This window comes from Mobula birostris, chromosome 16, assembly GCF_030028105.1.
Source record: "Mobula birostris isolate sMobBir1 chromosome 16, sMobBir1.hap1, whole genome shotgun sequence".
Classification (NCBI taxonomy): Eukaryota; Metazoa; Chordata; class Chondrichthyes; order Myliobatiformes; family Myliobatidae; genus Mobula; species Mobula birostris.
In genome coordinates, this window is record NC_092385.1 from 15306083 (window position 1) to 15322070 (window position 15988).

At 41.0% G+C, this 15988-nt stretch overlaps 1 protein-coding gene across 1 annotated transcript in view; it reads left to right on the forward strand.

The window, feature by feature from the left end:
• slc6a11b (solute carrier family 6 member 11b) overlaps positions 1-15988 on the forward strand; it is a 213863-nt gene that overhangs the window by 188128 nt on the left and 9747 nt on the right. Inside the window, exons 12-14 of the mRNA XM_072280326.1 lie at positions 6208-6310; positions 11081-11181; positions 13739-13909. Coding sequence (XP_072136427.1) covers positions 6208-6310; positions 11081-11181; positions 13739-13909 — 375 coding nt within the window. The remainder of the gene's footprint in view (positions 1-6207; positions 6311-11080; positions 11182-13738; positions 13910-15988) is intronic.

Below are 15988 nucleotides of genomic sequence, written 5' to 3' on the forward strand. Positions count from 1 at the left end.
TCAACCAGTTTGTCTTTGGACTGTGGGAGGAAACCAGAGTACCCAGAGGAAGCCTGCACAGTCACAGCAATGTACACGGCAGGAACTGAACCCGGGTCGCCTGTACTATAAAGCGTGTGCTAACCATTACAGTACCAAGACTTTAAATGAGCACGCAGAAGGGTGGAACAAGTTCGAAGAGGCTGCGAGTGTAGCAGAGCATTGCAGGAGAAGGAATCGGTTGTACTTTAACGAGAAGGACCATGCTCCAACCTTCAGGGTTTTGGTAGAACAGGTGGTGGAAGGAATAGCCAGGTGAAAGAACTTCGATATCAGATGCAATGTGCAAGCTAAGTTTTATTCAAGCCAGGATGTCAGATACATCCTCATTAAGGACCCTGCTTGCAAGTACAAGACAGGTGAAAGTAGCCTGCACTGTGTATGGTGGTGCATGATGACCAGTGCTAAACACAAAAAGTATTGCAGGGGATGGTATTTGGTGCCTTAATGGGCTATTTCGAGAATGCCAAGACAGGTACATGGGGAAGTGGACAAGACATAAGGGAAGGTCAATAATTGCTTGGGACATGGATTTGGGGGAACAAAATTTGCTAGAAGAAAGATGGATGTAAATAAAGATTTTAGAAAGAGCATTAGATTGCAGTAAGTAATGAGCTCACCCCCAATGCTGTTGCTTAAATTGCATGACACTGGACAAATTAGATAACAGATTATGAGGGGAGTGTTTTGGTTGTAAACTAGACAGGATAGAAATAGTAGTATGAGCTGAAGAAGTTCTGATGTTCCAGTGGCGTAGTTCTGATCTTATGTAATGTGTTTTATGGTCTTATCCCATTAAGGGTGAAGAATTTGCCAAAACCCATTAAGGATTAATCATATAGACATGCAAATTTAGTTTCAGATCTGTACCAACAGATTAAGATTCACTAGAATGATTCTGGGAATGAGAGGGTTAACATATGAGGACTGTATTCCTTGGAGTTTAGAAGAATGAGGGGAGACCTCATAGAAACATTTCGAATGTTGGAAGGCATGGACAGAGTGGATGTGGCAAATTTGTTTCCCATGATGGGGGAGTTTAGTATGAGGGGGCATGACTTAAGGATTGAAGGGCGCCCATTCAGAACAGAAATGCGAAGAAATTTTTTTAGCCAGAGGGTGGTGAATCTATGGAATTTGTTGCCACGGGCGGCAGTGGAGGCCAAGTCATTGGGTGTATTTAAGGCAGAGATTGATAGATACCTGAGTAGCCAGGGCATCAAAGGTTATGGTGAGAAGGCGGGGGAGTGGGACTAAATGGGAGAATGGATCAGCTCATGATGGAATGGCGGAGCAGACTCGATGGGCCGAATGACCGACTTCTGTCTTATGGTCTCAGTGGACATTCAAAGGTGAGGAACAATGTCTGAACAGAATTAGCCATCTAGATAAACGCACTGGACTAGTGTAGATAAGGGAAGTCATCCGAGGAGCAGTTCTTAGGAGTGAGGCACATTTAAATGATCAGAATTCTAAGCTCATAACTTAACTTCTTGGAGACATAACAAGCTACAATTTTTGAAGAGAGCATGTACAACATTGTAAGTAAATTGTGTGATCTGTTCATCGCTACTGGACCATTGACTTGACATGAGTTAAATTGAAAGAAATTCAGCTGAGCACATTCGAACAGCAATAAAGGCAATGATATTTTGAAATATAATGAGTAAATCTTAATAATCTCCTGGAAGTCATTCTAAAGCTCTAATTGCACAAATTGGAATAGATTTAATTAAGTGCTTTTAATTAACAACTCTGTTGACTGAGAATTATAAAGCTTAATGTATTCACATTTTATAGTTAAAATTAAGCATGGTCCATCTCCAAATTGTCATACAACATTTTTGGCATATGTAAAAATGGTATTGTACTATTTTAAAATATAAATGTAAAAAGAATACCAAAAGTAACGATATGCTGTTAAATCAGAATCAGAATCAGGTTTATTATCACCGGCATGTGACGTGAAATTTGTTAACTTAGCAGCAGCAGTTCAATGTAATACATAATATAGAAGAAAAAAAAGCAAAATAAAATAATAATAAATAGCTAAATAAATTACAGTATACATATATTGAATAGATTAAAAATGGTACAAAAAAACAGAAATACTATACATTAAAAAAGTGAGGTAGTGTCCAAGGGTTCAATGTCCATTTAGGAATCGGATGGCAGAGGGGAAGAAGCTGTTCCTGAAGAAGAGGGCATGCCCTGGGTGCTGGAGGTCCTTAATAATGGACGCTGCCTTTCTGAGACACTGCTCTTTGAAGATATCCTGGGAACTTTGTAGGCTAGTATCCAAGATGAAGCTGATTAGATTTACAACCCTCTGCAGCTTCTTTCATTCCTGTGCAGTAGACTCTCCCCTCCTATACCCGACAGTGATGTACCCTGTCAGAATGCTCTCCACGGTACATCTATAGAGGTTTTTGAGTGTATTTGTTGACATACCAAATCTCTTCAAACTCCTAATGAATTATAGTCACTGTCTTGCCTTCTTTATAACTGCATCGATATTTTGGAAACAGGTTAGATCCTCAGAGATCTTGACATCCAGAAACTTGAAACTGCTCACTCTCTCCACTTCTGATCCTGCTATGAGGATTAGTATGTGTTCCTTCATCTTACTCTTCCTGAAGTTCACAATCAGCTCTTTCATCTTACTGAAACTAGAAGTTTCAAAATGTTAGCCAAGAAACGGGTTTCTATTGGACATAGAATGTGTGCCAGCACTTATATGGTCAGGCCAATGGGGTGCATGATATCAGTCCTGTTGCCATAGAGCCAAATCATTAATATTCTCAGGTAGCACTCTAAGAATGACACTCAGAATTAACCTTTTGTGGAATCTGCAACAGCCCTTGGATCAGCCTTTGTTGGGGTCAAAGAAAGTGGTAAGAGGTGTTTGGGGTGGAAGGAAGTTGGAGAGGGACTGAGAACCGTTTGGAAGGAAGAACAATTCAGTGGTAAGTGCAGCAGTTTCCAACTGATGTGGGACAGTTAAGGATAGGTTACTAGGATCTGGGAGGACAGAAGCAAAGAGAGTTGGGAGGCTGTGATTAGTGGGGAGGTACACTGAGGTGCAAAGGGTCAAGATCTCAATCAGGGTAGATAGTGATGGAGTAGTATTTGAATGTGGACCAGTGGAGAAATGCTGCTCCTCCTCATCCAGCAGGTGTTTGCAGAAGCCATTCTGAAGACTATCTTAGATGGCAGGTAGACCTGACATTCGTGAGCATTTACTACAAAGCATCATCTGCATTTGGAGCAAGTCAAATCTATTGAGGGGCTTGCATAGACAATGACCTTGTATGCTTCTTACTCTGCCATAGATGCTCAATTATTTTGCCTACCCCAGTATATTAGCTGATAGATTTGTAAACGTATGTTCCCCACCTGCCTTTGAAGTTTAGAAGGCTATATTAGGTCTTCCAATCACAAACAAGAGAAAATCTGCACATGCTGGAAATCCAAGCAACATATAAAAGATGCTGCAGGAACTCAGCAGGTCCTACTGAAGGGTCTCGGCCTGAGACGTCAGCTGTACTCTTTTCCGTAGATGCTGCCTGGCCCGCTGAGTTCCTCCAGCATCTTGTGTGTGCTGTTTATTTTAGGTCTTCGTGTTTACTAAGAGGTACAGTTTATGTGCAGTGCTTGCTTCTGGTCTGTATTGTAAAGTTAGATCCCTATGTAGGCAAACAATTTATCCTGCACATCAGGGCAGCCCTTTTCACGTAAGTTTATAAACTCATTAATGGATATCGCTGTCAAAGCTGGCATCCTTTAAGCTGAGGTTTATTACTGTTGCATTCTCTTGGTCGTGACATAAGAAGTCATTTTGCTAGCCATACTCCCAACGGGCAATTCAAAAGAAAATGTGTTAACCATACATATACTGTCTACAACTCACAGTGCTAAAGGATTTAGTTAATCAACTTGAAATAAAATGAGTTAGACTGCATGGGCACATTATAATTAATTTAACACAATTAATCTGCAAGGAGTCCAAATGTCTTCATTTATTCTAAAACAATTGCTTTTTCTATCACAGAATATATTATACTCCACTCCTCTTAGATTCTCTCTGGAAAGGCTACCACAGGGAAAAGTAAGGTAATATTTTGGGAATGTCACCGGATGGGCTACATCTTATTCCAAAGGTCACTGTCAGATCTAGAAGTCATAGAAATGTCTAAGTCTCTTTCTACAGAAACAGATATGACAAGGAATAAGAGAAGTCTAAAAAAGAGAGCTAATCAAGCAAAATAACTGACCCTGAAAGCAAACATGCAGTTTAATTTGGGCCTATATTAATCTCTCTGATAATCCATGCCTAATTTTAATACTTAACCATTGAAGGCCATGCTTTCAACTATCAAAACTCCCAGCTCTGGAATTTCCTCTTTAAAGCTATCCACATCTCTCTGACATCAGTTAAAGAAATTCCTTCTAAGCTGCTTCTTTGACCAAGCTTCTAGTCCACTGCCCTGCTGTCTCCTGCTGTGCTTAGTGTCAGTCACTCTTTGGTACTGTTTCTGTGAAACAACCTTCTATATTGTGTCGTGTTGAAGGCATGCTAATAAATGTAAACGAGAGAAAATTGGCAGATGCTGGAAATCCAAGGCCAAGCACACAAAATGCTAGAGGAACTCAGCAGGTCAAGCAGCGTCTATGGAAATGAATAAACAGTCAACGTTTCAGGCCGGGATCCTTCATCAGGAGGCCCAAAAGATCGGTTGTTTATTCATTTCTATAGATGCTGTCTGACCTACTGAGTTCCTCCAGCATTTCGTGTGTTTTGCCACTAATAAATACAGGTCGTTGTTTCTGCTCAGTTTATTTTGTGTACAAGACAGTACTAAGAGGAAGAATTGTCCCCCTTTCACTGCACAACATCATGGTGGAGAGGGACTGAAAAAATACTTTGCAGAACTGTAACCATCCAGTTATAGCTATGATATTTCTGGAAATTGCAAGGAAATAAGCAGGTTGATACTACAGTCTGGAACCATCAATAGCTTTATTACTTAAATCACAGCAAAGTCCAAAGACATCCAATGCTGCAGACTTTAAAGCCAGTTTAGCATCCAAGTGGGCTGCAAGCACACTGTGCTGATTCCCACTAGGTTCCCCTGACATTGAGCAGCCTCACAGCTGTCCTGACAGAGACTGCCGGGTGACCCAGCCACCGTGCTTGAGTTAAGTTCTCTTAATGGTTTTCTTTTGCGACAAGGGAAGAGTGCAAATACACCAACAAATCATCTTCTTAAGTGAAGCCTGATTGAGATTGATGCTACCTTAAGGCTGATTTATACTTGTGCGTCAACTCAACGCCGTAGGTACGGCGTCGCCGTGAACCCTACGTGGATCCCTAAGCCGTAGTCTGACGCGCACCTCTCCCAAAATGTAACTACGCGTCGCAACAACGCAGACCACAACAGCTGTGATTGGTCCGCTTGGTAGCATTGCACTTCCTCCTACACTGTAATAGCTTTCCATTGGGCGACTGAAGGGCAGGGAAGGAACTCTGGCTGCAATGCTTTCCATAAAGCTTTACAGACCTCCAAAATTATGGAGGACACATTTCGCTTTTAGGAAAAAAGACGCTCGCTTTAAACTTGTTTACCCTGAGAAAGACTACCATGACCATGAAGCCTTGCATGGGCAGGTGTGTGCACATGCGCGACATGCACGAATTGCAGAGCGACGCAGACACACCAACGCACAAGTATAAGTGCTCACATCGCACGTAGGCCACTTGTGTAGGTTACGGCTTCAAGTTGACGCACAAGTATAAATCAGCCTTTAGTGTGGCCAAATCAGGATTCAACTCTATCTCCTCATATTAGGAGGAATTAGCTTCTTCCCTCTTCGTTTCCAGTCCTGGTGAGGGGTCTCAGCCTGAAATGTCAGCTCGTTATTCCTCTTCATAGATGCTGCCTGACGTGCTGAGTTCCTCCAACATTTTGTGTGTGCTATTTGACTCTATCCCTTTAGCCCTTCCTCGTAAAATATGAAGAATCTTGCCAGCTGATGTTGAGTGCTGTGATTTATGGTTTCTTGTTTTCCGAACTGGTACAATGCTTTGTGAACCATTTTTTAAAATGTATTTGCAGAAGTTATAGCAACACTTTATGAAATATGTATTTTATTTCTTTATATTGAAAGGGAGGAATGTACGTTTTCCAGCTGTTCGACGCCTACGCTTCAAGTGGCATGTGTCTACTGTTTGTGGCCATTTTCGAGTGTATTTGTATAGGCTGGGCCTATGGTAAGTCATTTACAGTTTCTTTTGTATTTACTTTCTGAGGCAGAGTTTATCATGAATTACAGAGTGTAAAATAAATTTAGAGGTATTTAGACATCTGCATTTCATTTACTGAGTTGGATCATACTTAAAGTTTGATAAAAGAATAATATTTCTCAGCTGAAAAGTCAGAAGTTCTGTAACTGGAAGCAAAGAAGTCAGCAATAGAAATATAAACATTTTAATCATGCATCCTCCTTTGTGAAACACTAAATTGTTTGGGGCATAGCCACAAATAACGTTCAAATTTCAAAGTCAATTGTGTTATCAAAGTACATATACATCACCATATACAACCCTGAGGTTTACTTACCTGCTGGCATTCTCAGCAAATCTATTGAATATTAACATTAACAGGATCAATGAAAGATCAACCAGAATGCAGAAGACAATAAACTGGGCAAATGCAAATATAAATAAATAGCAATAAATAATGAGAACATGAGATAAAGAGTCCTTAAAGAGAGATAATTGGTTGTGGGAACATCCCAATGGATGAGCAAGTGAGTGTAGTTATCCCCTTTTGCTCCACAGCCTGATGTATGAGGAGTGGTAACTGTTCTTGAACCTGGTGGCTCTTGATGGCTGGAGTTCCTGGGGGAAATTCAGAAGGCATGTCTTCACTGTGGAGGATGCTAGCAGAATGCCAGAAATGCGAGAGCGTCAGGGGGCAGAAGTGAGTGTTGTTGCAATTAAGGAGAAGGTGCTTGGGAAGCTGAAAGGTCTGAAGGTAGATAAGTCAGATGGACTACATCCCAGGGTTCTGAAACAGGTAGCTGTAGAGATTGTAGAGGCATTAGTAATTATCTTTCAAGAACCACGAGGTTCTGAAATAGTTCCAGAGGATTGGGAAATTGTACATGTCACTCCCCTCTTTCAGAAGAGAGAGAGGCAGAAGAAATTAAATTATAGATCAGTTAGCCTGACTTCAGTGGTTGGGAAGATGTTGGAGTCCATTATTAAGGATGAGGTTTAGGAGTGTGTGGAGGCACATGATAAAGTATGCCAATGTCAGTTTGGATTCCTTCAGGGGAAATCTTGCCTGACAGGTCTGTTGAAATTATTTGAAAAAATAGCAGGCAAGATCAACAAAGAGTAAGAGGTTGTTGCTTGTTCAAAAGGCCTTTGACAAGGTGCCACACATGTGGCCGCTTAACATGAGGAAAGCCCATGGCATTACAGCAGAGATACTAGTAAGAACATTGGCCGTTTGACAGGAAGCAAAGCGTGGAATAAATGGGGCCTTTTATGACTGGCTGCCAGTGACTAGTGATGTTCGCAGGGGTCAGCTTGGGACTGCTACTTTTCACATTATATGTCAATGATTTGGATGATGGAATCAATGGCTTTGTGCCCTAGTTTGTAGATGATATGAAGGTAGGTATGGGGGCATGTAGTATCAAGGAAGCAGGTATTCTGCAGAAGGACTTGCATAGATTGGGCAAATGCACAAAGAGGTTGCAGATGGAATTTAGTGTCGGTAACAGTAAGTTCATGCACTTTGAAAGAAGGAATAGAAGTGTCGACTATAAGTTTGATAGAAGGACTAAAGGTGTCGAATAAGTATTTTGCATCAGTTTTCATTATGGAAGACACGAGCAGTATGGTGGAAGTTCCAGGTGTCAGGGGGCATGAAGTGTGTGAAGTTACCATAATTAGAGATAAGGATCGTGGAGGCATTAGTAATGACCTTTCAAGAATCACCAGATTCTGGAATGGTTCCAGGAGACTGGAAAATTGCAAGTGTCACTCCACTTTTCAAGAAGGGAGCAAGGCAGAAGAAAGGAAACTGTAGGACAGTTAGTCTGATCTCAGTGGCTAGGAAGACGTTGGAGTCGATTATTACGGATGAGGTTTCAGGGCACTTGGAGGCACATGATAAAATAGGCCATAGTCAGCATGGTTTCCTCAAGGGAAAATCTTGCCTGACAAATCTGTTGGAATTCTTTGAAGAAGTAACAAGCAGGATGGATGAAGGAGAATTAGTTGATGTTGTATACTTGGATTTTCAGAAGTCCATTGACAAGGTGCCACACATGAGGCTGCCCGTGATATTACCAGAAAGATTCCAGCATGGATAAAGCAGTGGCTGATTGGCAGGAGGCAAAGAGTGGGAATCAAGGAAGTTTTTTTCTGGCTGGCTGCTGGTGACTAGTGGTGTTCCACAGGGGTCTGTGTTGGGACCGATTCTTTTTACGTTATATGTCAATGATTTGGATGATGGAATTGATGGCTTTTTGTTGCAAAGTTTGCAGAGGATATGAAGATAGGTGGAGGGGCAGGTAGTTTTGAAGAGGTAGAGATAATACAGAAGGACTTAGACAGATTAGCAGAATGGGCAAAGAAATGGCAGGTGGAATACAGTGTTGGGATGTGTATGGTCGTGCACTTTGGTAGGAGAAATGAAATAGTTGACTATTTTCTGAATGGAGAGAAAATACAAAAAACTGAAATGTAAAGGGACTTGGGAGTCCTTGGGCAGGATTCCCTGAAGGTTAATTTTTTGGTTGAGTCTGTGGTGAGGAAGGCAAATGCAATGTTAGCATTCTTTTTAAGAGGACTAGAATATAAAAGCAAGGATGGAATGTTGAGACTTTATAAAGCACTGGTGAGTCCTCACTTGGAGTATTGTGAGCAGGTTTGGGCCCTTTATCTTAGAAAGGATGTGCTGTAACTAAAGAGGGTTCAGAAGGGGTTCATGAGAATTATTCTAGGATTGAATGGCTTGTCATATGAAGAGTGTTTGATTGCTGTATGCCTGTATTCACTAGAATTCAGAAGAATGTGGGTTGACCTCACTGAAAGCTATCAAATGGTGAAAGGCTTTGATAGAGTGGGTGTAGAGAGGATGCTTCCTATGGTGGGAGAGTCAAAGTCCAGAGGACACATGCTCAGAATAGAGGGGTGTCCTTTTAGAACAGAGATGAGGAAGAATTTCTTTAGCCAAAGCAATGGTAAATCTGTGGAATTCTTTGCCACAGGTGACTGTGGAGGCCAAGTCTTTCCAAATATTTGAGGCAGAGTTTGATAGGTTCTTGATTGGTTAGGGCATGAAGGGATCCAGGAAGGAGCTAGGAGATTGGGGCTAAGACGAAAATTGGATCAACCATGGTGAAATGGTGGAATAGACTTGATGGGCCAAATGGCTTAATTCTGTTCCTATGTCTTATGGTCTGATGGACTATTTTCTAAATGGAAAGAAAGTTCAAAAATCAGATTGCAAAGGAACCTGGGAGTCCTTGTGCAGGATTCTGTAGAGGTTAACTGGCAATTTGTGTCTTTGGAAGGGAAGGTAAGTGCAATGTATAAAAACGAAAATAAACACTGAGGCTTTATAAGGCATTGTTTGGACCTCACTTGGAGTATTCTGAGCAGTTTTGGGCTCACTATCTATGAGAAGATGTGCTGGCATTTGAGAATGATTCTGGGAGTGAAAATGTTAACATATGAGGAGCATTTGATGGCTCTGGGTATGTACTCGCTGGAGTTTAGAAGAATGTTGGGGGTGGGGGGGGAGTCTCATTAAAACTTATCAAATATTGGAAAGTCCGGATAGAGTGGATATGAGGAGAATGTTTCCTATAATGGTGGTGTCTAGGACAAGAGGGAACAGCCTCAGAATAGAGGGACATCCATTTAGGACAGAGTTGAGGAGGAATTTCTTTTTCCAAAATGTAATGAATCTGTGAAATTCATTGCTACAGGTGGCTGTGGAGGCCAAGTTATTGAGTGTATATAAAGTGGAGTTTGATGGGTTCTTGATTAGTCAGGGTGTCAAAGGTTACAGGAAGAAGGCAGGAGAATTGGGTTGAGAGGGATAATAAATGAGCCCTGATACAGAGAAGACTCGATGGGCTGAATGGCCTAATTATGCTCCTATGTCTCATGGTCTTATGGTCTTATAATCACATATTGTTATCCAATGCCCAATTACAAGAGGCTGTGCTCAAAAGCTCTGAGGTATTAACATGAGCTGAGAGAACCTTCCATGTTAGAGGACTGTAGGTGGCATTATTGCAAGCCAAACTACATTTTTCTTACCTTTTAATATATGTGACAGGGAAATGAAAAGCCCCTGTGCTTTGTATTCATACATCTGAGATTTGTTTAACTTCAAATCACTGATTTATTTTTAAATTGCTTTGTTAAATTACAGCTCCCTCTACTCTAGGGAAACTAGCTTTTCCCTGGAAACGAACGACTGATCGTTTTGGTCATGAAGCCTATTCCCAGCCTCACTCAGTGTCACTAGTGTTTATTTTCTGCAGCCAGTCTCTTTGGGTAGCTTAAGAATGATGAATACAGGAGTAAATTACCTCAGGCCAGCAATGCTGTGCACAAGAGATAAAAATGGATTTCAAGAGGAAGATCCTGAATATTTTATTTATCTCCCATTCACAGCGCTTATTCTTCCTGATGTAGATTGCTGTATAGATTGCACTTAACTGCAAGGCTAGACTATGAAGGAAATTAATCATGTTATTTCTATAAGCATCATATTATCAAAAATCTCCTTCGTATATTTGTTATGAATCTTGCCTCACCTTCAACAGAGGTTAAATTTTTTTCTATAAAATTCAAGAAAAATTACCAAACAAATGCTTTATTCTTGTAGGCCAGACAAAACTTACAGTAAAATACTACAATAAAAAAAAACCATGGCGATAATAATTTGATGTTATTTTATGTAAAATGAAATAACTGATAGTATTTTGAGCTCTCTTGTGTTCACAGGAAGCGATCGTTTTTATGATAATATTGAAGACATGATTGGGTACAGACCTTTCATTCTGATTAAATGGTGCTGGGTATTCATTACCCCTGGTATATGTGCAGTAAGTTTTTAATCCACTACTATTTCTTTTGATAACTACTTCTCTTTTTCATACTATTAAGAAAACTATTAATTATATATATTATCCTCAGAACTAAGTAAAATGGCAAAACATCAGATTACCTATTGCTTGAATTGCCAGCATCTGCAGAATTCCTTGTGTTTGCGATTACCTATTGGAAGTTGTTTGTGCACTACTTTCAAAATGAAGTTTCTCCTCTGTGTTACGTACCCTGTAACTGGGTTGCCAAACCAGCAGAAATGGACCACTTTGTTGGAGTCTGGATTACTGGAACTAAGTTTTATTAAAGAAATAAGTAACACAGTACTCTAATCGTAAGGATATAAATGCAACAGGTTAGCAATGATAAAACACACATGTACACAGAACTAGGATAATAGGAATCATTCAAGCTCTATCACAGTCTAGGGGTAAAATGATCAGTCTCAAGTGACGCAGAGTTCAGTTCAGCTGAGTACAGTTCGCAGTAATCGCTGTTGTGCCATTGGAGAGGGAGGGAGAGAGAGAGAGCGAATGCAAATTTTGTTTCACAGACCTTTGATGTTCCTCGCAGTTAGCTTCCGACGCGAGCCCTTTTAATGTCTTCTGAGGTCACCGACTGTGACCCCTCCGTTCCGGATACGATCGTTCTTCCGTGGTGAACCCGGCACCCAGGCAAGGGCGGACACACACACCAGGTTCCCGCCGATCGTACCTCTTCACCCTGTGCATCTATGGTCGGTCCCGCGACCAGACCTCCAAAGCTCTCACCAGCGTCTCGTTATCTCGTGATCTTGTGGTGTGTGTCTTGCCTTAGCGAACCTGTTCCTTTCATCCCCCTGCTGGGGTATTGCCTGTCCATCAAACTTCAAACAGTTCAGGTTCAAAGCAACCGGTCTGACGATACTCGGAACTGTGTCTCTTTTCATTATTCTCTCTCCTCTCTCATTAACATTTCCGAATGCTGCTGCATTGTCTCACTTATCTCTCTCATTAGCATCAATCTTCTGATAACTTGGTCTATCGTCACATCTGTTATTTAAATTCTATTATTTAAGCACCTTTTCCAATCGAGTTATCAGTCATCATCAGTGAGACCTAATCTAGAGTATTGTGTGTAGTTTTGGTACCTACCTACAGGAAAGGTGTAAATAATTTTGAAAGAGTACAGAGAAAATGTATAATGATGTTGCCCAGACTGGAGAATCTGATTTATAAGGAAAGATTGAAAAGGGTGGGACTTTATTCCATGGAATGTAGAAGACTGAAGGCAGAAGTATGCAAAATTATGAGGAGTATAGATGGGGTAAATACAAACAGGCTTTTTCCTCTGAAGTTGGGTGGGACTACACCTAGAAGTCATGGGTTAAGGGTGAAAAGTCAAAAGTATAAGGGGAACATGAGGGGAAACTTCTTCACTCAGAGGGTCATGAGAGCTTCTAGTGCAAGTGGTGCATGTGAGCTCAATTTCAATATTTAAGGGCAGTTTGGATAGGTACGTAGATGGTAGGGGTATGGAGAGTATTGTCCCGGTGCAGGTGAATGGGAGTAGGCAGTTTAAATGATTTGCCATGGACTAGATGGGCCGACTTTTCTATGATTCTATGACTATCTGCTGTTCCTATTTTCGTTTAAATTGTGCACCTTTCCAGGTTTTAAAATTAGGTACTTATTCAATGTGTTCACTCCGGTGTTATTTTTAATTATTACCATGATATGGTCACCAATCTGGTTTTATTAAGAAAGGAATGTAAGAAGGCAAACTATAAAAGTTAGTGCAAAAGCAACATACTATGGAAATCTACAATAAAAGCAGAAAATCCTCTTCAGTTTAGGTATAACATAAGGAGAATTGATAGTTCAGGTGAAGGGTCTCTGTCCAGATTAAATATAACACAACCAGGTATAATTGCAAATCATAGCCAGCAAAGGCCCAATGAAGGTTGGAAATTGAGGTGACAGAACATGTACAATCACTCCCTTCAAGAGTAAATTTTGAACAATCTTTTTCTCAAACTACTGTGAACAAATGCATTGAAAATATAATGTGGCACTGGACAAGAGTCTTACTGCATTGGGTAATAACCTTTCCAATGCAACCCAACATTAGTTTTGACCACAAAGTAATGCTGTTACCCCTTGTTTAGCACAACGTTTTACAGTACCAGCGATACGGGTTCAATTCCTGCTGCTGCCTGGCAGGAGTTTGTATGTTCTCCCCATGACTGCATGGGTTTCTTCCAGGTTCTCCGGTTTCCTCCCACATTCCAAAGACGTACCGGTTGGTCGGTTAATTGGTTGTTGTAAATTGTCCCATGATTAGGCTAGAGTTAGATCAGGGGTTGCTGGGCAACGCAGCTCGATGTGCCAGAAGGGCCTACTCCATGCTGTTTGTCAATAAATAAACAAACAAACATATCTAAAAATGTTGAGCACCGATTTGAAGTAATTGGACCTTAAATGAAATGTTTGGGAACCAATTGAAAATGCTTTACATGAGTACATTGGAATATTTGAAATAATTGACATTTATGTTGATAAATTATTCTTCTTTCAGGCAATTTTCATTTTCTTCATTGTGAAATATAAACCACTCAAGTACAACAATGTTTATGTGTATCCTGACTGGGGTTATGCTGTTGGTTGGGCACTGGCTCTATCTTCTATGGTCTGCATACCTCTGGGATTTATCATCAAAATATGGACTACTGAAGGAACATTTTTAGAGGTAATTGAAAGCAGATATTTTATTATTAATAATGTTTTTAATTTTCATTTCTCAATGCTTATCTCTGTAGGAACTCAAGCTTATCATTTCACTCAAGTTTCACTCTTCGGCGTGATGCCTTTGTAGCAGGTATTTCTTGAGTGAATTGTGACACTGACTATTTGTACCATGTTGAGATAATGTTGCTCTGGAAGTTTGTCTAATCGTTTCTGGGTCCGAGTCACCCCTGTGTCATGTGTAGTTTTGTTCCAGGGCACGTGGGATAACGTCACTCCCAATTTTGAATGCTCCTTCTGGGGTATTGGGGGTCAATCAGACCATCCTAAAGCTGGAATGGGTTTACTGTCAGGTAAATCCCTCATTGACAATTCATCCTTCTGCCCCACACTACAGCAACTGCTCCCACCTCACTTCACCACTTCCATATTTTGACCTTACTCGATAACCCAGCGGATTATCGGCACCCAATTGCCCACCATTGAGAACATCTACCGTAAACGCTGCCTGAGCAGGGCAAAAAGCGTTATCAGGGACGCATCTCACCCTAACCATGGACTTTTAACTCTCCTCCTATCCTGTAGACGCTACAGGACCCTCCGCTCCCGCACCAGCAGGCTCAGGAAGAGCTTCTTCCATGAGGCTGTGAGACTGCTGAACCTCTCATCACAGCGCTAAGCAGTATTGCATCCATATTGTACTGTCTCAGTACTTCTACATTTGTGTGCTCTAACACCTTTTTTATTCGCAGTTATTTTATAAATAACACTATTCTTTGCATTTCTGGTCAGATGCTAAATGCATTTCATTGGCTTTGTATCTGCACTTGGTGCAATGACAATGAAGTTGAATCTAATCTAACCTAATTTAATACTGGGCCTCTTTGCCTGGAGCCCCATCCACTGCTAGACCTTAGAAATCTACTGGTGCTTTAAAGCCAGTGATCACCCAAGGTTTCCCATCCACCCCTCTTTTCCATGCTGGACATGCCCAACAGTTTAGCTATTAACAACATGTTACACAGACAAAGAAGTTTAATCTGATCTGTCATAATAAGTCATCTGGTCTATCCTACCAGAGATATTTTTCCTTTGTTCTTCTCAGCCCTCACCTGCCTTCTTTGCTGCATAACTGGAACTTGTTTTAGCCAGAATCTGTGGAATTCGTTGCCACAGGCAGCTGTGGAGGCCAAGTCTTTACATATATTCAAGGCAGAGCTTGATAGATTCTTGATTGGGCAGGGCACGAAGAGATAACGGGGAGAAGGCAGGAGATTGGGGTTGAGAGAGCAGATAAATCAGACATGATGAAATGGCGGAACAGACTCAGTCGGCCAAATGGCCTAATTCTGCTCCGATATCTTAGGTTCTCCCTCTTTCTCAGATCTGATCAAGATCCAGACCTGAAATATGAATGGGTTCTCTTTCCACAGATGCCATCTGCTTAGTGCTTTCAGTATTTTCAAATTTTATCTCAGATCTGCAGATTTTTTTTTCATTTGATATCATTATCTTACCACATTAGTGTTTCTTTTAAATTAGTATTCATGAAACATGTATTTCGTCCAAAATCACATCAGAACTTTCACAATCAGCTGGATATAGTGATAAAAGTACAAGGGGAGTGGAATTGCAAGTGTAACATGCTTCTGCTTGACAGCAGTACAAACCAAAGAGAGGACTTAACGTGAGAATCCTGCCATATTCTGTTGTGTAGTTTGCCTTGATCTTATTTGTTTTAGGAACAGGGGTTTCCTTGATTGTTCCTTCAGTGGAATGGATTAAGCTGAACTGTACACACAGATCTGTGAGCACTGCGGCACCCTGAAGTCTTTGGAAGTGAAAGACTTAACATTTTAACAGCTTCAGCCACTGTCCGGAGCCCAAAGCACTTTATAGATCCAAAAGACAAAAGTTATTATTCTCTGAACACAGCACTAAATGGCTGATCGTATGAAGTAGCGTCTCATGGTCAGTGCCATGTGTCTAAACAGCTGAAATGTCACCTGTTTTAAGATGGTTAGGGATGAGATTACGGAGCACCTGGAGGCACATGACAAGATAGACCAAAGCCAGCATGGTT